The sequence below is a fragment of the Mustela nigripes genome, chromosome 1 (genome assembly GCF_022355385.1).
Source record: "Mustela nigripes isolate SB6536 chromosome 1, MUSNIG.SB6536, whole genome shotgun sequence".
In the NCBI taxonomy this organism is placed as follows: domain Eukaryota; kingdom Metazoa; phylum Chordata; class Mammalia; order Carnivora; family Mustelidae; genus Mustela; species Mustela nigripes.
In genome coordinates this window covers 49577704-49601533 of record NC_081557.1, presented here as the reverse complement: position 1 = coordinate 49601533, position 23830 = coordinate 49577704, and the positions used below count along the sequence as shown (strand labels likewise).

Below are 23830 nucleotides of genomic sequence, written 5' to 3'. Positions count from 1 at the left end.
ATAGTAGCATTTTCACAGTAGTATAAAATTTGGGAAAAAAAGAACATTTTTAACAGTTTGGGAATGGTTACGTAAATCATAGTAGCAGATTGACAAATTGGTCATGAAAAATTATTTTACCTGAAGTTTTTTTTTTTTTTTTTTTTTTAAAGATTTATTTATTTATTTGACAGAGAGAGATTACAAGTAGGCAGAGAGGCAGGCAGAGAGAGAGAGGAGGAAGCAGGCTCCCCGCCGAGCAGAGAGCCCGATGCGGGACTCGATCCCAGGACCCTGAGATCATGACCTGAGCCGAAGGCAGCGGCTTAACCCACTGAGCCACCCAGGCGCCCCTTACCTGAAGTTTTTAATCATAAGGCTAAATTATTATGATCTAATATGAACAGAAAATAGCCATATATTGTTTTTAAAAATAAAAAAATTGGGATGCCTGGGTGGCTCAGTTGGTTAAGCCAGTGCCTTGAGCTCAGGTCATGATCCTGGAGTTCTGGGATCGAGTCCTACATCAGGCTCCCAGTTCCTTGGGGAGTCTGCTTCTCCCTTCTCATGCTGTCTCTCCCTCTCTCAAATAAATAAATAAAATCTTAAAAAAAAAAAAAAATTATAGGATGAGCCCTGCCAAGTAAAAGCAAATCACTAAAAAAATTCTTTTTTAAAAAATTGTTTAGTTACAGGGGCGCCTGGGTGGCTCAGTGGGTTAAGCCGCTGCCTTCGGCTCAGGTCATGATCTCAGGGTCCTGGGATCGAGTCCCGCATCGGGCTCTCTGCTCGGCAGGGAGCCTGCTTCCTCCTCTCTCTCTCTGCCTGCCTCTCTGCCTACTTGTGATCTCTCTCTGTCAAATAAATAAATAAATAAATAATCTTTAAAAAAAAAATTGTTTAGTTACATATAACATATACACTGAAGTGCACAAATTTTAAGTGTACTGCAGCTTAATGAATCTTCAAACTAGTCTCACCTGATAACTAGCACCCCGTCAAGAAAAGTTCTTTTCAGAATCTTGTTTATCATCTTTATAATATCAGTTTTGCAAAAAGAAGAATTTATCTTTAAAATTTTTTTTACAGGCAAGTATCAATTGAGGAAGGAGAAAGGAAAGCCAAAGAGCTGAATGTTATGTTTATTGAAACAAGTGCAAAAGCAGGTTACAATGTTAAACAGGTAAGTAAGTGATCTTGGAGTATTGGGTTGAGGTTATCAAATTGAAAAACTATTATGAAATAATTGTGTGAGTATCCCTGCTATAAGATTTTCTTCTAGTTGGGAACAGCAGGTCTCGTGAACTAGCAACATATTACCCAGTGAAAAAATACAAATGTGGCATAGATTTTGGAAAAGGAGAAAAGGGTTGATAAACTTAAGATTGTGCACGGGACAACTATTTCATTATGATTGCAAGGTTGTAAACTTACCCTACCCTCACTGCATCCCTACTGGATTGTTTTAAGGTAAATGTAAAAAAAATTTTTTTTTCTATTTTTAAGGGTTTAATGATAAAAGAAAGCAAGTATTTGCTGTCAGGAGTGATATTTTGGTTGTAGTTGTGAAAGTATATTCTGGTTACTTCATCCTTAGTAACCTGCTATTGTTCTAACAGTGTTCATAAAGGAATGTTTTGGGGGAGCTGGAAAATAGGGGGGGGGCACACCTCACATTATCAAACCGTTTTCTACAATATAGAGTAGTGGTGGGGTGCCTGGGTGGCTCAGTGGTTAAAGCCTCTACCTTCGGCTCAGGTCATGATCTCAGGGTCCTGGGATCGAGTTCCACATCGGGCTCTCTGCTCAGCAAGAAGCCTGCCTCCTCCTCCTGTCTCTCTCTGCCTGCCTCTCTGCCTGCTTGTGATCTCTCTGTCAAATAAATTAAAAAAAAAAAACAAAACACAAAAGAGTAGTGGTCACAGATTTATAGGATTTTCAAACCAATAAGTAGTTTTTTCATTTCTAAGTGATCAATAGAAGGTTAAAATAAAATCGTTTAACCCCAATAAGTTGAGCTTTATGAAAAATTCATTATATTATTTTCACTTTCTTTCCCATATCTCGTTGCCTTGAAATAATATAAGTAACTTCGTACTGTCACTGATTCCCTCCCTGTAGTATATGGTTTCATGCCTCTAAATCTTTGTTTCATGCTGTTGTTCTCTTTGCTTAGAATACTCACTTTCTCCTTTCCTGAATGATACCTACTCATCCTTTCAAGTTTCAGTTTAGATGTCAGTTCTTCAAAGAAATTTTTGTTGACATTCTCTACCATACCATACCTGTAGGCTATTTTATTTACCAATAATAAATGGTACTTTTCTGTGTTTTCTCGGACCCCTGACCCTTGTGAAACCATTGTCCTGGAACTTACCACATTATGTTGGAAATATTTCTCCCATCAAAATTATATATTTCCAGGACCTACAATGTCTGTGGAATTTAGAAAATGATAAGTAAATGAACTCATTAACTCATAGGAACCACAGATAGTTAAAAAACTTGAGTAACAGAAGTGTTAGCACGATTATTATTATCCCCGTTCAAAGACAAAGCAGTGGGTGACTTCATCTAGCTTTCATCTAATAATGACATTTTGATTTGGATATGAATGAGCTAGTCTGGATTAATGTCTAAACTATGGCCCCCTACATCTGACTCTGACTAATCTCACAGGTTCAGAAGTCTCAGATCATCAGCATACAGTGGTCACTAGTGGTAGCTAGTATCTTCATGATACTTAATTGCTTCTAAGTTAAGATAACTCTTGAGATATTGAGAAAATGAGATTTGGCATTCATTTGCTATATTTTATAAACACATACAATTTTTTTAACAGCTTTATTGAAGCATAATATCCATACCACAAAATTCACTTGTTTTAAATATACAACTCAGGAGATTTTTTTAGTAGATGTAAAGCATTGCGCAACCATTACCACAATCTGATTTTAAAACTTTTTTAGCAGTGGGCACATAATTTTTTCTAAAAGCCCTGATCCATACAAATAGATAACAGCAAGCCAGTAATAATGAAGAGGGAATTCTAATTTATAAATTAGCCCTACCCTGAATTCAAAACCTATTTGCTATTTTATTATTTTTCTTTATTTAGATGATATTCTGAACATGTGATTTTGGTGAAGTTCCTGATTCTGTTGGGACTTGATTTTATTATCTTTTAAATATTAATGTGATCAAAATTATTGTTTTCAATTTTTGGAGTAGAGCTGCCTTTTTTTTTTTTTTTTTGTAGCTTCTTTCTTAACTCACAAAAACCATTACTTTCTACTTTATAGGGAGTACGATATTATATTAGAATTTTATATCAATATTGATATTTGCTTTGTCTTCTTACGTAATTTTGTTAAGACAGAAATCCTGAGGGCACCTAGATGCTTCAGTTGGTTAAGCATCTCCCTTCAGCTCAAGTTATGAAGCCAAGGTCCTGGGTTTGAGTCTCACATCAGGCTCCCTGCTCAGCAGAGAGTCTGCTTCTCCCTCTCTCTCTGCCCCTCCCCTTGCTTATGCTCTCTTTCTCTCTCAAATAAGTAAATAAAACCTTACCCCCCCCCAAAAAAAGACAAAAATTCTGGACACACAGCCTCTTCCCCCTATCAATTGAGAGAATGAAACCAAGAAAAGAATTTAAATCTTATGTTAATAAGTACATTTAAATAATAGGTTAAGGGCACCTGGGTGGCTCAGTGGGTTAAGCCACTGCCTTCGGCTCAGGTCATGATCTCGGAGTCCTGGGATCGAGTCCCGCATCGGGCTCTCTGCTCAGCAGGGAGCCTGCTTCCCTCTCTCTCTCTCTACCTGCCTCTCTGTCTACTTGTGATCTCTCTCTGTCAAATAAATAAATAAAATCTTAAAAAAAAAAATAAATAATAGGTTAAAATCTTCCCCTTTGTCAGTGATTAATCTTATGGAATATATTTCTATCATGTGGGAAAATTACTGACTGATTTTAAATATTAGCTAAGAAATACAACACATTACTTATTATGGGTTGGCTATTCCTTGAATTTGCGTTGTTTTTTTTTTTTAATTAAAACAATTTGTTTTGAATTTGTTTTTATAAAGGAGCTTAAAAACTAAGCAAGTAGGGTATCATTTAAAAAATTATTTAAGTGACTAGAAATGGAAGAAATTTTTTTTTCTTTTAGTTGCACTATAAATCACCCCAGCATTAAGGGAAAGAAACAACAAACAAAACCATTCCCTTTGATACCACTTGATATATTAGGTATATGGAAAAACTCAAATTTTCCTAAATGAAATCCAAATCAAATCTACAAAATAACCACTGTTCAGTTCCTAACTCTGGACAGCGTACACTGACAGTTCAGTGCTTATTTTGCAAATCTAATGTTTATCATACCATTGGAAACTTTGGCAGTAGGGGGGAAATTGGTGACAGAAGTTTTTCCTAAGACAGTCATTTTTGAAACTCATACATCTTACTTACTGTTGAGATGAGGAATCTGTTTTTCCTCATCCTATATCTGGTAGAAAATAGAGTACCTGATATCCAAACAAAGGTAAGAAAGGACAGAAGTTTTTAGAATGGCAGATGTCCCCAGGAAGATCTCCTAGGATTAGAGAATTGCTTAATGATTTTGTTTTTGTTTTTGTTTTTGTTTTTAAGATTTTATTTATTTATTTGAGAGAGAGAGACAGTGAGAGAAAGCATGAGAGGGGAGAAAGTCAGAGGGAAAAACAGACTCTCCAAGAAGCAGGGAGGCCGATGTGGGACTCGATCCCAGGACCCCGGGATCATGACCTGAGCTGAAGGCAGTCGCTTAACCAACTGAGCCACCCAGGCGCCCTAGGTTACTTGTGAATTGTATGCTGAATTTTAAACCAAGTCCTTAGTATGCTATGCCCTGCTGCTCAAAATCTTGATCTTAAGCCACTGTATACTACACAGTGTACTACACTTCTTAAAGTCCCCCAGGTTTACTGTGTTCCCATATTTCCATTGTGTTACTGTCCCTCTTCCAAAATACTGTTTCTTCTCTGTTATTTATAATTAAAAACTTGGTTCAGACATAATCAAGTGTAGATCAAATGCCTTTCCTAATTATTGAAGTAGCACCACTTCTTTCTTTTTTATTTTTATTTTTTTTATTTTTTTAAAGATTTTATTTATTTATTTGACAGACAGAGATCACAAGTAGGCAGAGAGGCAGGCAGAGATAGAGAGGAGGAAGCAGGCTCCCTGCTGAGCAGAGAGCCTGATGCAGGACTCCATCCCAGGACCCTGGGATCATGACCTGAGCCAAAGACAGCGGCTTAACCCACTGAGCCACCCAGGCACCCGCCTTCTTTCTTTTAATATAAAAGTTTTTTTGTCACTTTTGCCTCCTATCATACTGAACTCATTAATGTTTATTGAATGGAAGAATAATATGCTGTATTTTTTGAGCAGATACTTAGAACTGCCATGTTATGCTGTAAGAAAAAAATCTGTTTAATGAGGTTGACTCAGTCTTAAGAATTTTCCAAGACATGTGACGCCTAGATGGCTCAGTGGGTTAAGCCGCTGCCTTCAGCTCAGGTTGTGATCCCAGAGTCCTGGGATTGAGTCCCTCATCAGGCTCCTTGCTTGGTGGGGAGCCTGCTTCTCTCTCTGCCTCTGCCTGCTTGTGAGTGCTCTCTCTCTCTCTCTCTGACAAATAATAAATAAAATCTTTAAAAATTAAAAAAAAAAATTTTCCAAGACATGGAACAAGCTTAGAGAATCTAGGTTACATGAGGTATTATACTTCTGTATTTTCACTGCAATTTAGATGTGGATACTCCTGCCACTTGAGTTTCATTGAACTATTGGGGTAAACATTTACGTACAGTGAAATGTACACATCTTAAGTTTACATTTAGATGAATTTTGATAAGTGTTTATGTAGATGTAAGGACTACATCAGTGAAGATACAGAGAAATAATTTCCAAATAATTGGGTCATTTCTAGATCTCCTACTGTTACATCTTCTGATTTAATTCTGTTATGGTCATAGACTATACCATGTAACATTTTAGTCATTCATAATTTATTGAGATTTGTGTTATGGCCTAGCATATGGTCTGTCTTAGTGAGTAAGACATATAAGACATAACTGGAAAATAATGTTCTTTTATAGTTGTCAGGTATAATATTTTATCAGTATCAGTTATATCAAGACAGTTAATAGCATTGTTCATAACTTACATAGTCTTACTAATTTTTTGTCTATAGTTCTGTCAGTTACTGAGAAGGGAGGTATTAAAATTTACAACAACATTTGTATTTGCCTGTTTTGCCATTTAGTTCTGTCAGCTTTACTTCCTATTTGGAAATTCTGTTATTGAGTGCATATGTAATTAGGATTATTATTGTTTTCCTAATGCATTGTGTTTTTGTGTGTTTTGTTCTGTTTTGTTTTTAGTGTTAAGAAAAGTTCTTTTTTTTTCTAATAATACTCCTTGTCTCTAAGTCTTTTTCTGATCTTAATATACCCATACCAGTTCTCTTATTGGTTATTGTTTGCATGGTATATTTTTTTCCTTGTAAAGAAGGTCACTGTTGGATTGGCATTTAGTTGGATCTCACTGTTTTTTAAAATCCAGTCTAAATCTCTGCTAAAAAAAATAAATAAGTAAAAAATAAATAAAAATCTTTGCTTTCTATTTGGAGCATTTGGGTTTTTTTAGATTTAATGTAATTATTAATTCAGTTGGGTTCATATCTGTCATTTGCTTTTTGGTATATGCTTGTCTGTCATTTATAAAAGTTTAATCAAAATTTTTTTTAAAAAATTTTATTTGACAGACAGAGATTACAAGTAGGCAGAGAGAGAGAAAGTGAAGCAGGATCCTTGCTGAGCAGAGAGCCCAATGCAGGGCTTGATCCCAGGACCCTGAGACCATGACCTGGGCCGAAGGCAGTAGCTTAACCCACTGAGCCACCCAGGCGCCCCAGTTTAATCAAATATTTTTATATTTTATTTTAACTCCTCTTTTTAGCTAAACCTCATAGCTTTTTAGTGGTTGCTCCACAGATTAAACTAGAGTTAATATATTATTTCATCCTTTGTACCTGTGCACTTTTGCTTTGTGTTATTGTTGTCACATACTTTATATTTACATACATTGTGAATCCTCTAATAGATAGTTTAATTTTTGCTTTAAACAGCAATTAAGAGAAGGGAAAGGACAGCTTTTTCTGTTTACCCATATATTTACCATTTCCAGTGCTCTTCATTTCTTCTTACAGATAGGCATTTCTTTTTTTTTTTTTTTTTTAAGATTTTATTTATTTATTTGACAGAGAGAGATCACAAGCAGGCAGAGAGGCAGGCAGAGAGAGAGGAGGAAGCAGGCTACCTGCTGAGCAGAGAGCCCGATGTGGGACTCGATCCCAGGACCCTGAGATCGTGACCTGAGCTGAAGGCAGCGGCTTAACCCACTGAGCCACTCAGGCGCCCACAAATAGGCATTTCATCTGATTTTATTTCCCTTTAGCCTAAATAACTTTATTGTTTCTTATTGGCATCTCCTAGTGATGAATTTGCCGAGCTTTCATGTAGCCCAAAAGACCATTTGAAAAATTATTTATTTATTTATTTTTAAAGATTTTATTTATTTATTTGACAGAGATCACAAGTAGGTAGAGAGACAGGCAGAGAGAAAAGAAGGGAAGCGGGCTTCCTGCTGAGCAGAGATTCCCGACGCAGGGCTTGATCCCAGGACTCGGATCACAAACTGAGCCAAAGGCAGAGGCTTAACCCACTGAGCCACCCAGGTGCCCCTGAAGAATAATTTTTGAAGAATGTTTTTGTTACTGAATTTGGGGCTGACAGATATTTTTCTTCCAATACTGTAAAGATAACACTTCATTGTCTTCTGGCTTCCATTGTTTCTAGTGAGAACTGAGCTCTAATTTGTATGTTCTCTGTATGTAATATGTTTTCTTTATTTTATTTTTAAGATTTTATTTATGTATTTGACAGACAGAGATAACAGGTAGGCAGAGAGGTAGGCAGGGGGTGGGGGTGGGGAAGCAGGCTCCCCATTGAGCAGAGAGCCTGATGCGGGGCCTGGGATCATGACCTGAGCCGAAGGCAGAGGATTTAAGCCACTGAGCCACCCAGGTGCCCCTGTAATGTGTTATCTTAAAGTATTTTTCCTTTCTCATTTTCTTTTTCCCTCTTCTTCTGGAATTCCAATGGCACATCTTTAAATGACTTGATATTGTCCTACTAGTCCCCGAAGCTTTGCCTATTATTTTTTACCCTTTTTGTACTCTTTTTAAGATTGGATAATATTACTGATGTGTCTTCAGGTTCAGTAGCCCTTTTCTCCCATATCCAAACTGCTATTAAGTCCATCCAGTGAATTTATCATTTCAGATACTGTACTCAATCCTAGATTTTTCCTTTATTTCTTTAAGTTTCTATTTCTGTGTTGGAGTACCTCATCTCATCATTGTGGCATTGTTACCTTCAAGTTCTTGAACATATTGATAATAGTTGCTTTGTAATTGTTGTCTACTAATCCAACATCTGAGTCATCTCTGAGTCTGTTTCTATTGGCTGTTTTTCTCTTGCCACCAGGTAAATTTTCCTGTTTCTTTGTGTGTCTAGTCATTTTTGGTTGTGTGCTCAGCATTGTCTACAATACATAGAATCTCTGGTTTCTTTTATTGTTCTCTGCAAAATGCTGAGTTTTATTATGGCAGGTTGCTACATTGCTGGCTGTTCACCTTGAATTTGTGGAGTCTTGATGTTATGTTTTGTTTGGGTGGATTTGTAGGAAGCCTGAGATATTTATCAACCTTTTCTGACTTGGTGGGATTCAGACTCTAAAGTGTTTTAAAATGTATCCCTGGAGCAGACAGTAACTACAGTCTCTGCTCATTTCTTTTTTTTTTTTTTTTTAAGATTTTATTTATTTATTTGACAGAGAGAGATCACAAGTAGACAGAGAGGCAGGCAGAGAGAGAGAGAGGGAAGCAGGCTCCCTGCTGAGCAGAGAGCCCGATGTGGGCCTCGATCCCAGGACCCTGAGAGCCTCGATCCCAGGACCCTGAGATCATGACCTGAGCCGAAGGCAGTGGCTTAACCGACTGAGCCACCAAGGCACCCTCTGCTCATTTCTTCCAGCCTTCTAACTATTGCTTTCAGATGGGCTTCTTGCAGTCTCTCCTACATATGTACCATTCAAGAGTCACCTGAGATTTGCAGGAAATTTATGTGTACAATTTTAGGGTTCCTCCTCTTGGCTTCCTCCTTAGTTACTTCCTTCCTCAATTCAGCCACACTAGCAGTCCACTGACACTGCAAAACTTAAACACTCTAGTTTTCTACATGACTTCTGGCCACCTCATATTGCACAGGCTAAGAATGGCTCTTGGGAACACCTGTATAAACATAGCTCTCACCCAATGAATGTGGGTTCCCTTCTTCCCAGGGTTAAATTCTCCCTAATTTGTATCTGCTTTTTGTTGCCTTTGAAAAATTGTTTTTTTTAGTTTTCCAGAGTTAATAATTGCCATCTTCAAGAGTGTTAGTCCTATACAAGTTAGTCTGCAATTACCCAAACTGGAGGTGATATTAAACTTATGGGGGGTAGGGGTGCCTGCATGGCTCAGTTGGTTAAGAAACTGACTCTTAATTTTGGCTTAGGTCGTGATCTCAGGGTTGTGGGATTGAGCCCTATGCCTGGCTCCTTGCTCACTGGGGAGTACTAGAGATCTCTCTCCCTCTCCTTCTGCCCCACCCCTCTGTGTGCATGAGCTCTCTTTCTCTCTTTCTCACTTTCAGATAAATAAATATATCTTTAAAAAAATTAAACTTATGGGGTGCCTGGGTGGCTCAATGGGTTAAGCCGCTGCCTTCGGCTCAGGTCATGATCTCAGGGTCCTGGGATCGAGTCCCGCATCGGGCTCTCTGCTCAGCAGAGAGCCTGCTTCCTCCTCTCTCTCTCTCTCTCTCTGCCTGCCTCTCTGCCTACTTGTGGTCTCTGTCTGTCAAATAAAATAAATAAAATCTTTAAAAAAAAAATTAAACTTATGGGAGGTAAAACTTAAAATATCTGATAAATGTAAGAACTGAGGCTATTTAGCATGTACATAGTTAGGTTTTTCTGTATGTTATTTGTCATCAAAATAAGTAGATTTTTTACTTAAATTATATAGTCAGTAAGTCATACATATTAACAGAAATTACTGTGAAGAAATAATCACAGACCCCTTCTGAGATATTTGTTGTAGGTCAGTCACAATTCAGAAATGGTGCTGGTATTTAGAAATTTACCAGAAATATTTTATAGTCCAGTCACTGTCTTGAAAAACATTGGGAATCACAGTCTTACATGCCTATTAAAGTAAGCATTGTGTGTGTTTGTTCAGCCTTATGTTTGCAAAGCACAATTACTTCTGATGATTGTGCGTTGTACTCATTTTATTTGAGAAAATCATCATGTGCTTTCACTGGAAATTACATGGTAGTCTTTTTGTATAGATGTGTTTATTTGTATTAAAGGTACCATCTAGTTGTATTTTCCACATATAGAGATGTTTTCTAGCTTTCGGCTAATTTGCTAATTGGATTCCTTCTTCCTACTACCATGTACACTGGAGTATAATACACATAATAAAAGCTGAAAATGGATTTCCTCTATTATTCTGTGTACTTTTTAAACAATTCTAGGAGAAATTTCATTAATGATGCATCATTAATGTCTGACTGTGGTTCAGGTGATTGGGCCTTAATGCCTAAAATTTTGCTTAAAATAAAACAAATTTATTCCTGACCAATACTGCTAATTTTTCTTATTTAAAAATGTTCTGTGCTTCACCCCTCTGCTCTTTAACCTTGTATAAGCACTTAACTCTAAAACCCTGTTTATGTCTTTAAAAATATTGTTACAGTTTTTTTTTTTTTAAATAAAAATACTATGAGGGGGCGCCTGGGTGGCTCAGTGGATTAAAGCCTCTGCCTTCGGCTCAGGTCATGATCCCAGAGTCCTGGAATCTAGCCCCATATTGGGCTTTCTGCTCGGCAGGGAGCCTGCTTCCTCCTCTCTCTCTCTTCCTGCCTCTCTGCCTACTTGTGGTCTCTGTCTGTCAAAGAAATAAATAAAATCTTAAAAAAAAAATACTATGAGGGCTAGAACTATAATAAATAATAATACCTAGCATGATCATTTATGTTATATAGGATATTTAAGTAATGTTTTTCATTTTTCATTACATTCAATATTTCATAGAAAAATAGCTTATGCAGGCACCTTGGTGGCTCATTTGGTTAAGTATCTAACCCTTGGTCAAACCCCATGTTGGGCTCTGTACTTACCAGGGATTCTGCTTGAGGAGTCTCTCCTTCTTTTTCTACCTCTCCCACATTCTCTCTTTCTCTAAAATAAATCTTTTTTTTTTTTTTAAAGATTTTATTTATTTATTTGACAGACAGAGATCACAAGTAGGCAGAGAGGCAGGCAGAGAGAGAGAGAGGGAAGCAGGCTTCCTGAGGAGCAGAGAGCCCGATGCGGGGCTCGATCCCAGGACCCTGAGATCATGACCCGAGCCGAAGGCAGCAGCCCAAACCACTGAGCCACCCAGGTGCCCCTAAAATAAATCTTTTTTAAAAAATAGCCTGTTGCTTCTCGGCCTTTTGGCTAAGATCAAGTGCAAAAGAAAATAGTCTATGGTAAATATTTTAATCCTTATTTTTCTGCTTTTAAAAATGCAGTAATACTGCTTTCTTTTGTGAAAGTGGTATAGTGTTTAAATTGCTGAAGGAAATGGTAATGAAAAGGTAATTAGTTAAGACTTCCCTTGACTTTTCATCTGAGAATTAACACATTCATTTAGTGAAGTATTAACTATGTGGGTGTCACCTTTCTTATCATATTCTCTAATTTTACAGTACTGGCAAATGGGAAAAGAAGAGAAACACTTCTTGATCTTTAATCTAAAATTATCAGTGCTTATCAGAAGAAAAAGATTTGTTTGAAAGAAGATTAGTGATAGCTGATGATCAGTACTAACAGATCAATGAAAGCTTATATACAGTTGGGTTGTGCACACATGCATGTGCGGGTAAATTGTGTTACACCTGCTGAGAAGCATATGTACTTAAAGCATTGGTAGGAATAATGACTTTTCTATACCATTATATCCTATGTCTGCCGTAGTTCTTGGCTCATCATAGGTCTTCATCTTATACTTTTATCATGTACCTTAATTCACATGTGTCAATTAACTACAGTCTATAGACCATTATAGTTCCTTTGGAGAATTTAAAAGTTATGTAAAATATGATTCTTAATTTCTCTCTTTTTTTTTAGGATTTTATTTATTTGACAGAGATTACAAGTAGGCAGAGAGAGACAGAGAGAGAGGGGAAGGGAAGCAGGCTCCCCACTGAGCAGAGAACCCGATGAGTGGGGCTCAATCTCAGGACCCTGGGATCATGACCTGAGCCGAAGGCAGAGGCCCCACTGAGCCACCCAGGCACCCCTGATTCTTAATTTCTAAAAAGCTTATGATATAGTTGAGAAAAGTGACATTCTCATGAAAATTACTTAGCAAAGGGTAGGTAATACATGATAAATGCCCAGCCAATACTGCAGAGACCGTAAGATCCATAGAAATTATTGAAATGTAAAATCAGTGCTGTCACAAGGACGTATATTTGTTGAAGAAAAGAATAAGATTACATATAGATAGGATGATCAAGGGAGGCCCTGTCTTAGTCATATGTGATTCTTAATGAAGCAGAAGCCTCTCTTAGCGTATCATTGGCTTTTAATAAATGGATTTTCCTCTAATGATTATTTAAAACATCTTAATCCCCTAGAGTCTTTTCCTTCCTGTCTTACATACATTTCTGTAAGGATAGAACTTTGCTTTTTGTAAAGTTTTTACTTGGCTCATTTTAGGATGTCCTGTTCTTTATAATCCTATTACATATTCTGTGCTCTAGCCAGTCTGGACTACCTAAACATTCTTGAATATACCTTGTGCTTTTCTCTGACCATGCTTTGGGCATTTGATTGTCTAGCAGTGACAAATGTGGCATACATTTGGGATGGGATACAAGGGCACTGTGCATCCCAGAAATTGACTCTATAATAATGATACTTAGTCTTGGCCTCAGTGATTTTTTTTTAATTTTTTTTTAAAGATTTTATTTATTTATTTGACAGGCAGAGATCACAAGTAGGCAGAGAGGCAGGCAGAGAGAGAAGAAGGGAAGCAGACTCTCTGCCGAGCAGAGAGCCTGATGCGGGGCTCGATCCCAGGACCCTGAGATCATGATCCGAGCCAAAGGCAGAGGCTTTAACCCACTGAGCCACCCAGGCGCCCCTTGGCCCCAGTAATTTTAACACTTAGCCATCTAACCATAATGTATAGTCAACACATTTCTGATTTTAGTAGTTTCAAGGACAGGGAAAAGAATATTGAGGTTAGTGACTAACTTTGACACACCTCTAAAATGCCACTAACCCTTATAGAACCAAAACAGTAACACTTTTTCTCAAATCTTCCCTAATCCTGCCCTACCAGGCAATTCCTACAGATAAACATTTGCTCCTGTTCTATATTCCTTTCCCTGAACAGATTATGTAGAGTTCTAGTCTTTCATCTCTGATCCTCTGTTGTTTCTATTCCTTCTCATTTTTAACTCAGCAACATATATGAAGCATTCAAGTTCCAAGAACTTTTTGCATAGTATATTTTTTAGCCACGTGAAATTTTGTTTTTAGAGATTTTACTTATTTATTTGACAGAGAGAGAGAGAGAGCGCACAAGTAAGGAGAGGGAGAAGCAGGCACTCCATTGAGCAGGGAGCCCGATGTGGGGCTCAGTCCCAGGACCCTGGGATCAAAACCTGAGTCAAAGGCCTACGCTTAACAGCTGACCCACGTAGGTGCGCACCAAGTGAAATTTTTAAACTGCCTTTAAATCCCAACTGAAATGTCACCACCTAAAGAATATTTTCCAGTGTCCTAAGAAGGGCCTTCTTATATCTGTGTTCTTATATAATTTTGTATTTCTTTGGTTTATGGCACTTACCACACTGTAACATAACAAATTGTTTGCATCTGTCTCCCTTACCAGACTGTGAGCTCCCTTGAATTATAAAGCTACATTTTATTCAATTCTCTGTCCCTAGAGAACCTGAGACAATGACTCAAACAAGCAGGTATTTAGTACAAGGGAGTTACATCACACATGCATTTAACTTTCAAGAATTTTATACTGCATGCCAAAAAGAGAAATGATTGAAATAATCAGCCAGTTTCACCTGCCATTTACCCAGTGAGTATACACCTAGTGTTGGACACATAATAGGGGGTTTGAGTCTTGTTCCTTCGGTTTCTGTTGCCACATGCTATGACCGTCTTGTCAGGCTTGAGTGTAATTCTCCTTTTGAAGATATTTTTCATAAATCATACCTCAGACACAAGCCAGTCACTTCCACTGGTACTTTTTCTGTTGATGGAGGAAAGGCCATCTGTGTTGGATTTGAGAGATGGTGTGTTGGTCTCCAACATAATGCTTTCCCTATTCATGGTAATTTTGACTAGACTGACTTTTTTACTCTATACTCACTGACTTTAGAAACTGTTTATAAAAGATAGGAATGCCACTTACAGTTTTCCTAAATGAGCAATCTTCTGTCTTTACTTTGAGTTATTAAGAGTATGTTTTTATGACTCAAATGACATTTTTGCTGTTAATTTCTTAGCGGTTTGTTCATGTCTGATCTCACCAGTTGGAAAGTAAGGATCATTTCTTTATACCTCTCTGTATATGGCATACAACCTATAGTACTTACTTACAAAATAAATACACATTTTTACATGCTTTCATTATGCTAAGGTCTAAGTGAGAAATAACCCAGAAGCTCTTTTAACTTAACCATCCCAATGGTCATCCACTTTCACTTGATAACATTTGCTAAATTTTCCCTTCCAGTTACCACATTTCTTTTTTCCACAGCTCTTCCGACGTGTTGCAGCAGCTTTGCCTGGAATGGAAAGCACACAGGATAGAAGCAGAGAAGACAGTATCCTTTTTGTTTCATCAGATAATTTTATTGTTAACTAGTCTTTAGAGCTCCACTTGGTTAGCTAAGGAATATTATGCTATTGCCTTTTACAGCTGGGAATTAATGGCTTAGGAGCATAGAAACTCCAAGGTTTTCTGTGGCAAAATGATCTGTTGATTCAGGTGTACCCTTTGCAGCCTGCTGTTCACTACAGTTAATCAATAGAAGGTGTGTGTTTGTTTACGTGCTTGATTTTTAATGAACAGGAAACTTAGAATCCTAGCCCTCTGCCTTTAATTTTGAGCCCTGCTGGCTCTGGGCTTTTTTGCTACAGTATATATTTTATTTTCCTCCCTTGCTTTTTCTAACATTCAAGCTTTCTGCTTGGCATAGGCAGGAAATAATTCAGTCTGGAGTTTTATTGTGGCCTCTGTTTTCAGAAAGACCAGGACATAGTGAAGTACATCTAAAATAGTTATTTTAAAGGATTTTTAATTTTAATATTTTAATTGTTTTATATTTACCTTTAGTGTTTTTCTATATGCATTTTTTAAAAGATTTTATTTATTTATTTATTCTTCAGAGAGAGAGAGAGAACACAAGCAGACAGAGGCAGAGAGAGAAGCAGGCTTCCCACTGAGCAAGGAGCCCAATGTGGGACTCGATCCCAGGACCCTGGGATTATGACCTGAGCCGAAGGCAGCAGCTTAACCAACTGAGCCACCCAGGTGTCCCTCCATACACATTTTTATTAAGCCATAGAAGTCATAGCACTTTGTGTTCAGCTTTCCCCACTGCTAAATGTTTCTGTTTTCTAAGCCTTTATTGCTTTTTTTTTTTTTTTTTAAAGATCTTATTTGTTTATTTGACAGAGATCACAAGTAGAGAGAGGGGGAAGCAGGCTCCCGGCTGAGCAGAGAGCCCGATGCGGGGCTCGATCCTAGGACCCTGGGACTATGCCCCAAGCTGAAAGCAGAGGCTTAACCCACTGAGCCACCCAGGCGCCCTGCCTTTATTACTTTTAATAGGATAATATGTTCTACAGAGTTGAAGTCCCATCATTTATTAAATTCTCTTCCTTTGCTAGAATTCTTTGGTAGACTGTTTTCAGATTTCATTATAGATAATCCCATGAGGAGCATCATCTTTTACATGGTTTCTTGCTCCTGTAAGTTCCTTAGAACAGATTCCCATGAATAGGGCTTAACCTTATTCTGACCCTGTTGCATCTAGTAGATACAGGCAAGTTTATTTCATTTGAGCATACAGTGATCTAGCTATATAGGAAATAATGGCTGTATCTACTCTATAGCCAATAGGAATGGAAGGGGCTTGCAAGAGTTGTCAGTGTTCAGCCTGGTTAGAATTGTACTTTCCCATTTATAGTTCCTTAACTTTTGTTTCAGTGATTGACATAAAACTGGAAAAGCCTCAGGAGCAACCAGTCAGTGAAGGAGGCTGCTCCTGCTAATCCCCCGTGGCATCTTTAACTTTTCTCCAGAAGCTCACTGCTTTGGCCCCCTTACTCTTTCATTGACTGCAGTGTGAATATTGGCTTGAACCTTTTCCCTTCAGTAATAACGTATTGCAATTCATCATTGCTGCCTGTCTCGTGGAGATGATCTATTAGCTTCACAAGCACAAAAAAGTTCAGTGTCTTCATTATTTATATTTTACAAAAAGCCAAATGATTACAACATATTCCAGTGATAACTTTAAAAATTAGATACATTTTCTCAACTTTTTTTTTCCTTTTCAATGTTAATGATAATGTACTTCAAAATGATGGAAATTTCAACAGTATGTGGTTTGGTTAAGGAGCAGTTGTTCATAGCAGCACTTGCCTACCAACTTGATCTCTTTCTGCTTTTCTCACCTCTCCCTTACTGTATTCCCTGTTCTTATTCTCTATCAAAACAAATGAGGTATGACAAAGCAGCAATCAGACCAAACCCATTGGATCCTTCAAATTTAGCAATACCACTTGTTCTAGCCTTGGACCAAGATTTCCAAAAATATTATTGAGCAGTGATATAAATTACTTAGACTTTATTTGAGGTCAAAACTCAGCTATCATGAGTAGGCAGTGCTTGGATAAGACGGGTTCTGTTGCATCTTCAAAATGAGTCCTAATGAACACACTGAGTACTTAACAAGTCAAGTGAAAATAAAATGTGTTTCAAACCAAAACAGATGACCCTTTCACATGTTAGTCTCTGGGAGAGAAGGGTAACACTACTTCAGAACATGTTTTTAATACTGAATTCTTCCAGTGAACTATTTCTCCCAGGATTTTAAAAATTGTCGAGATAAAGTTATTCTCTTTGTTTAAAAAAAGGGGGGGGAGAAGAAAAGAAAACTTTTGTAAGCAATAGATTTCTCTGGGGTGTTTTTGTTTGTTTGTTTGTTTTCAAAAAATGCTATGCAGTCAAGGCGCTATAGGAATCAAATTCCTTTAAGAACCACCAGTGGAAGAATTTAAACTTGGCACCTTGATCAGAACTATAATAACCAGTAAAAACAATGATATCTAAAGTTTACCAACAAAAGAATCCTCAACAAAATAATAAATACTATACTTTGCTCAGGACATTTGAGGTCAGATTGAAAATAGAAACAGTTTTCTTATAAGCCCCTAGAGGCAGATCTGGATAAGCATACATAGAAGAGGGAAAGGAGAGAATGGAAATAAAACTCAATATTATGCAGATTTATGCCTTATTTTTTAACTTTTTTTTTTTTTTAAATGTTGGGTCTTTCAGGCTGGTTTTGCTTTTTATTAGGTCTGTATAGTTTGGTTAATTAACCAGTGATTTAGTTTTATATTTAAGCTACAGTTAATCTTTTTTCTTTGGTGATATTTATTTCTTTGCCTTTTTTTTTTTAAAACTACTTTCAATTTTTAGATGTTTCGTCCAGTCTGTTTAGAGCTTCATTACCATGGCAATATATATTTCCCTTAAAACACTGTAAAGAAATATACTAGGAGTGCACCATTTTAATCTTTACTAGTTATTGTGAGATTGCTGTGTAAGTTAATAAACACATTTGTAAATACATTGTTTGCAGGAAGAAAATTTCTGAGTTACAGCTCAGGAAAATCCTGCTGAATTTACGTTGTAAGCATTACTTAACACAGTATAAGGATGAAAAGACAACAAAATTCATACTTCTTCATCCCCTCATTGCAACAAAACCCTTAACTGGGAGAACCTTATTCCCCTCTCTTTCCTCTTCCTTCTCCAGTTCCCACTTATTGTCACCTTGTAATATTCAGAGAGCACTTGGATTATGGGTCTGAATAGAGAAATGCTTTCAGATAATCATTAGCCCACATACCAGTAACTTATACTAAAAGATGGGATGGAGTTGTAAAGTGCTTTTATATAATACAATATTATTGTTAAAGGCAAGGGTTGACTCTTTTGTTTTATTTTGACATGGCATGTCCTGAAATAAATATCAATTCAATATGGCAGATGGGTCATATTCTTTATTTGGAAGAAGTTGTGATTTCTGACATGGGAGTGATTGTCTTCCTACACTGTAGTGTATGACTCTTTTTATGTATCTTTAAAACGGTAACCAGTTATGCTGCTTTTTAATATTGGTCCTTTTATTTGGCTTGGGGTTCTTCAACTAAAGCAGTGAAGTGTGTTCATAGTCCAGATTTTTTTTAAATAAACAATTTTGCTGCCAAAAATATATAAATAAAACACAAACAAAAACAATTATTGACTTGGTTTTCTATTCCTGCCAAGATAGTAAATTAGCATGAGTTTCCTACTTCCTCCTTAGAACTGTAAAGGGAACTTGAAATCCAGAAAAGTAACAAAACAACAATAAGAAGAAACCCATGGGGTTTCAACTGTTCAGAGTGAGAGAGTCGGGCTACTACTTGAAAGACAGGGCCACTGGTAGAGGCAATAATAAAATATATTAAGAAACCTGGTTTACGTTCTGCTTTTGCCTCCTCCTAACCCACCTTGGCATAGGGACAGGGATAGCAAACTATTGCCCTCCCATGAAATCCAACCTTTTACGTGTTTTAAATTAAGTTTTATTGGAACTCAGTACAAAGGTGGAGTTGAGTAGTTGCGACAGAACTTACTGCCCCAAAAGCCAAAAATATTTACTGTCTGGCCCTTTATAGAAAAAGGGCCAACTCTTGCCTTGGCACAAATGATAGCTGTTTCCCTTACAGAAAGGGAGGCCACAGGCCAGACTACTGGTACAGATGTCCATAGAATAGGTACTGGCCAGCCAGTTTCCCCAGGTCTTGATGAATATTTCTTAGATTCTATGAGATGGCAGTCTCATACTAATCTTATCAAATCTGGCCACACCCTTCGTGTTCTCTCCAGAAATTAGTTTTCTTATTCTTTCAATACTAATAGGCTGAGAATTTTCTGAAGCCTCCCTTTTGATTAAGAATTCCACCTTTAGGAATTGTTGAATCATTACTTAGTGTTCATCATGATAAGTACACTCTGAAACTATTACTATATGTCAGTTACACTTCAAATAAAAAAAAACAAGTAGATAGAAATGCAGAGCAAACTTGTTTGAGGGGGGATAGGCAAAATAGTTGAATGGGATTAAGAAATACAAACTAGGGGCGCCTGGGTGGCTCAGTGGGTTGAGCCGCTGCCTTCGGCTCAGGTCATGATCTCGGAGTCCTGGGATCGAGTCCCGCATTGGGCTCTCTGCTCAGCGGGGAGCCTGCTTCCCTCTCTCTCTGGCTGCCTCTCCGTCTACTTGTGATTTCTCTCTGTCAAATTAATAAAATAAAATATTAAAAAAAAAAAAAGAAATACAAACTAATTGGGTTATGGACATTGGGGAGGGTATGTGCTATGGTGAGTGCTGTGAAGTGTGTAAGCCTGATGATTCACAGACTGCAACCCTGGGGCAAATAATACGTTATATGTTAATAAAAACAAAATATGTTAAAAGACAAAAAAAAAAAACAACAGATAGAAGCTCTAAGTTATAAAATAATTCATAGGGATGGAAAGTATAAGGTAGGAAATTATAGTCAATAATACTGTAACAACTTTGTATGATGATAGATGGTAACCACATTGGTGAGCATTTTGTAATGCATATGACTGTTGAATCACTGTGTTGTACACCTGAAGCATAATAGTGTATGTCAATTATTCTGCAGTTAAAAAAATCCCACCTTTAAATCATTTTTCTCTTTCATTTTACTGTAAGCATTCAGGAGAAGTCAAGCTACCCCTTCAACATTTTGCTTAGAAATTCCTTCAGCCAAATACCAATTCATAATTCACAAGTTCTACCTTCCACAAAAAACTAGGACATGAACACAATTTCAGCCAAGTTCTTGGGCACCTTATATTAAGGATAGCCTTTTCTCTGTCAGAGACCTCATCAGAATGACCTTTCCCCTCCATATTTCTACCACTACTTTGGTCACAGCTGCAAGTATTCTCCAAGATTGACACTTTTCTCTACAGCTCTTATCTTCTCCTGAGCCATCAGGAGAATTAACCTTAACAGTCCATTTACCGCAATCAATGTAGGCTTGTTTCTGGCATGTACCTCCAAACTCTTCCACATTTTTAGGTATTTGTTTTAGAAGCGGTCCCACTTCTTGGTCCCAGTTTTTTTCTCAGTCTTTTCGGGCTGCTCTAAGAAAATACCACAGATTGGGTAGCTCATAAACAGCAGGTATTTATTGCTCATACTTCTAGAGCCCAGAAATCCAATGAAATTAGGGTCCAGCATAGTCATGAGATCTCCTTTGGGTCACAGACCTTGTGGTATACTCACATGGCAGAACGGGCAAGGGATCTCTCTGGAGCCTCTCTTAAGTCACTAATATCATTTATGAGGACTCCACCCTCATGATTTAAGGACCTTCCCAAACCCCACCTAGGAATGCCATCTTCGGGTGATTAAGATTTCCATGTATGAGTTTTGAGGTAGATAAAACATTCAGACCATAACAAAACACATTTTATTTATATCTGTTTTTATCTATATCTATATATCTGTATATCTTCAATTTTACTTATATTTCTATCGATTGATTGAGTGATTGATTGATTTATATCTTCAATTTCTTTCAGTGGTGTCGTAGTTTTCAGCATACAAGTCTTTCACATAGTTGGTAGTTACGTTTATTCCTAAGTATTTTATTCCTTTTGGTGCTATTTTAATTCCCTTTTTGGATTGTTCAGTGCTAGTGTGTGAAATGCAACTGATTTTTATGTTGATTTTCTATCCTGCAACTTTGCTAAATTTGTTTTATTAGCTCTAACAATTTTTTTGTGGAATATTTAGGGTTTTAACATACAGCTGACCCTTGAACAATTAAGGTTTAGGGGCATTGACTCCTCTGCATTCAAAAATCTGCATATAAGAAACAAGTGTTGGCAAGGATGTGGAGAAAAAGGAGCCCTTGTGCATTGTTGGTGGGAATGCAAACTGGTGCAGCTACTGTGGAAGACTGCATGGAGTTTTCCTCAAAAAGTTAAAAACAGAACTACCCTATGATCCAGTAATCACACTACTGGCTAGTTACCCAAAGAATACAAAAACATTAATTCAAAGAGCTACAGGTACCCCTGTGTTTATAGCAGCATTATTCACAAGAGCCAAACTATGGAAGCAGCCTAAGTGTCCATTGATAGATAAATGGATAAAGAAGTGATATGTAGGGGCACCTGGGTGGCTCAGTGGGTTAAAGCCTCTGCCTTTGGCTGAGGTCATGATCCCAGGGTCCTGGGATCGAGCAGAGAGCCTGCTTCCCTCTCTCTCTCTGCCTATTTGTGATCTCTGTCTGTCAAATAAAATCTTTCTTTAAAAAAAGTGATATGTAAGATATATATATGTATACACATACAGTGGGATATTACTCAGCCATAAAAAGAATGAAATCTTGCCATTTCCAACAAATGGAACTAGAGAATAAAATGCTAAGTGAAATTAGTCAGAGGAAGACAAATACCATACGATTTCACTTATATGTAGAATTTAAGAAACAAACAAAAAGACAAAACAGGCTCTTAACTATAGAGAACAAACTGATGGTTACCAGAGGGGGGCGGGTGGGGTAGTGGGTGAAACAGGTGATAGGGATTAAGGAGTGCCCTTGTGGTGATGAGCAATGGGTGGTATACAAAATTTTTGAATCACTCTGTTGTACACCTGAAACCAATAGAATACTATGTTAATGAAACTGGAATTAAAACAAGTCTACATACAACTTTTGAATCCCCAAAAACTTAACTATGAATACTGTTGACCAGAAGCCATACCAATAACATAAACAACCAATTAACATATTTTGCATGTTGTTTTGTATTATATGTTGTAGTCTTAAGGTAAGCTAGAGAAAAGAAAATGTTAAAATCATAAGGAAGAGAACATACATTTACGGTACTGTACTGTATTTATTTGAAAAAAATCTCCATGTAAGTGGACCCATGCAGTTCAAACCTGTGTTGTTCAGGGTCAGATGTATGAGGGGTTTTTTTAAAGATTTTATTTATTTATTTGATAAATCACAAGTAGGCAGAGAGGCAGGCAGAAAGGGGGGGTGGGAAGCAGGCTCCCCGCTGAGCAAAGAACCCAATGCAGGGCTCGATCCCAGGACCCTGAGATCATGACCTGAGCTGAAGGCAGAGGCTTAACCTGCTGAGCCACCCAGGTGCACCAGATGTGTGAGATCTTGTCATCTGTAAACAGAGATGATTTATTCAATTCTGATTTGGATGCCTTTTATTTATTTTTCTAGCCTAATTCCTCTGGTTACAATTCCCAGTGCTATGTTGAATACAAGTGACAAAAGTGGACATTCTGTCTTCTTTCTGATCTTAAGGGAAACCTCACTTTGTTCTTTATAGTTAGGAGTCTGTTTCTGGTTTGTCTCTTTTTTTCTTTGTTTTGTTAAATTCCACATATGAGGGGCACCTGGGTGGCTCAGTTGGTTAAGCAGCTGCCTTCGGCTCAGGTCATGATCCCAGTGTCCTGGGATCGAGTCCCACATCGGGCTCCTTGCTCGGCAGGGAGCCTGCTTCTCCCTCTGTCTCTGCCTACCACTCTGTCTGCCTATGCTCGCTCTCTCTCCGTCTCTCTCTCTGACAAATAAAAATAAAATCTTAAAAAAAAAATTCCACATATGAGTGAAATCATATAGTATTTGTCTTTCTCTGACTTTTTTAAAAAGGATATTTATTTATTTATTTGAGAGCATGAGTGGGGGAGGGGCAGAAGGCGAGGGAGAGATTACCAAGCAAACTCTGCGCCAAGCATGGAGATGATGCAGGGCCTGATCCCACCACCCCAAGATCCCAACCTAAGCTGAAACCAAGAGTGAGATGCTCAACCAACTGAGCCACCCAGGCGCCCTTGTGATTGACTTATTTCACTTAACATTATACTCTCTAGATCCATCCATATTGCAAGTGGCAACATTTCATTCTTTTTTTTTATGACTGAGTAATATTCCATTGTGTATGTGTACCACATCTTTTTTAAACAATCAGTGGACACTTAGGCTGCTTCCATAGTTTGGCTGTTGTAAATAATGCTGCAATAAACATAAGGGTACCTGTATCCCTTTGAATTGGTGTTTTTGTATTCTTTGGGTAAATAGCCAGTGGTGTGATTATTGGGTCAGAGGGTAGTTCTGTTTTTAACTTTTTGAGAAAGCGCCTTACTGTTTTCCATGGTAGCTGCACCAGTTTGCATTCCCACCAGCAGTGCACGAGTGTTCCTTTTTCTCCACATCCTCACCAACACTTTTTTGTGTTTTTGATTTTAGTCATTCTGA

At 37.6% G+C, this 23830-nt stretch overlaps 1 protein-coding gene across 2 annotated transcripts in view; it reads left to right on the top strand.

Annotated features, from left to right (window-relative positions):
- RAB6A (RAB6A, member RAS oncogene family) overlaps window positions 1–18500 on the top strand; it is an 84917-nt gene extending 66417 nt beyond the window's left edge. For both annotated transcript variants that reach the window (XM_059410373.1, XM_059410383.1), the window contains exons 6-8: window positions 1069–1162; window positions 14976–15042; window positions 16431–18500. In XM_059410373.1, the coding sequence (XP_059266356.1) occupies window positions 1069–1162; window positions 14976–15042; window positions 16431–16495 (226 nt within the window). In that variant the 3' untranslated portion in view covers window positions 16496–18500. The remainder of the gene's footprint in view (window positions 1–1068; window positions 1163–14975; window positions 15043–16430) is intronic.
- The last annotated feature ends 5330 nt before the right edge of the window (window positions 18501–23830 follow it).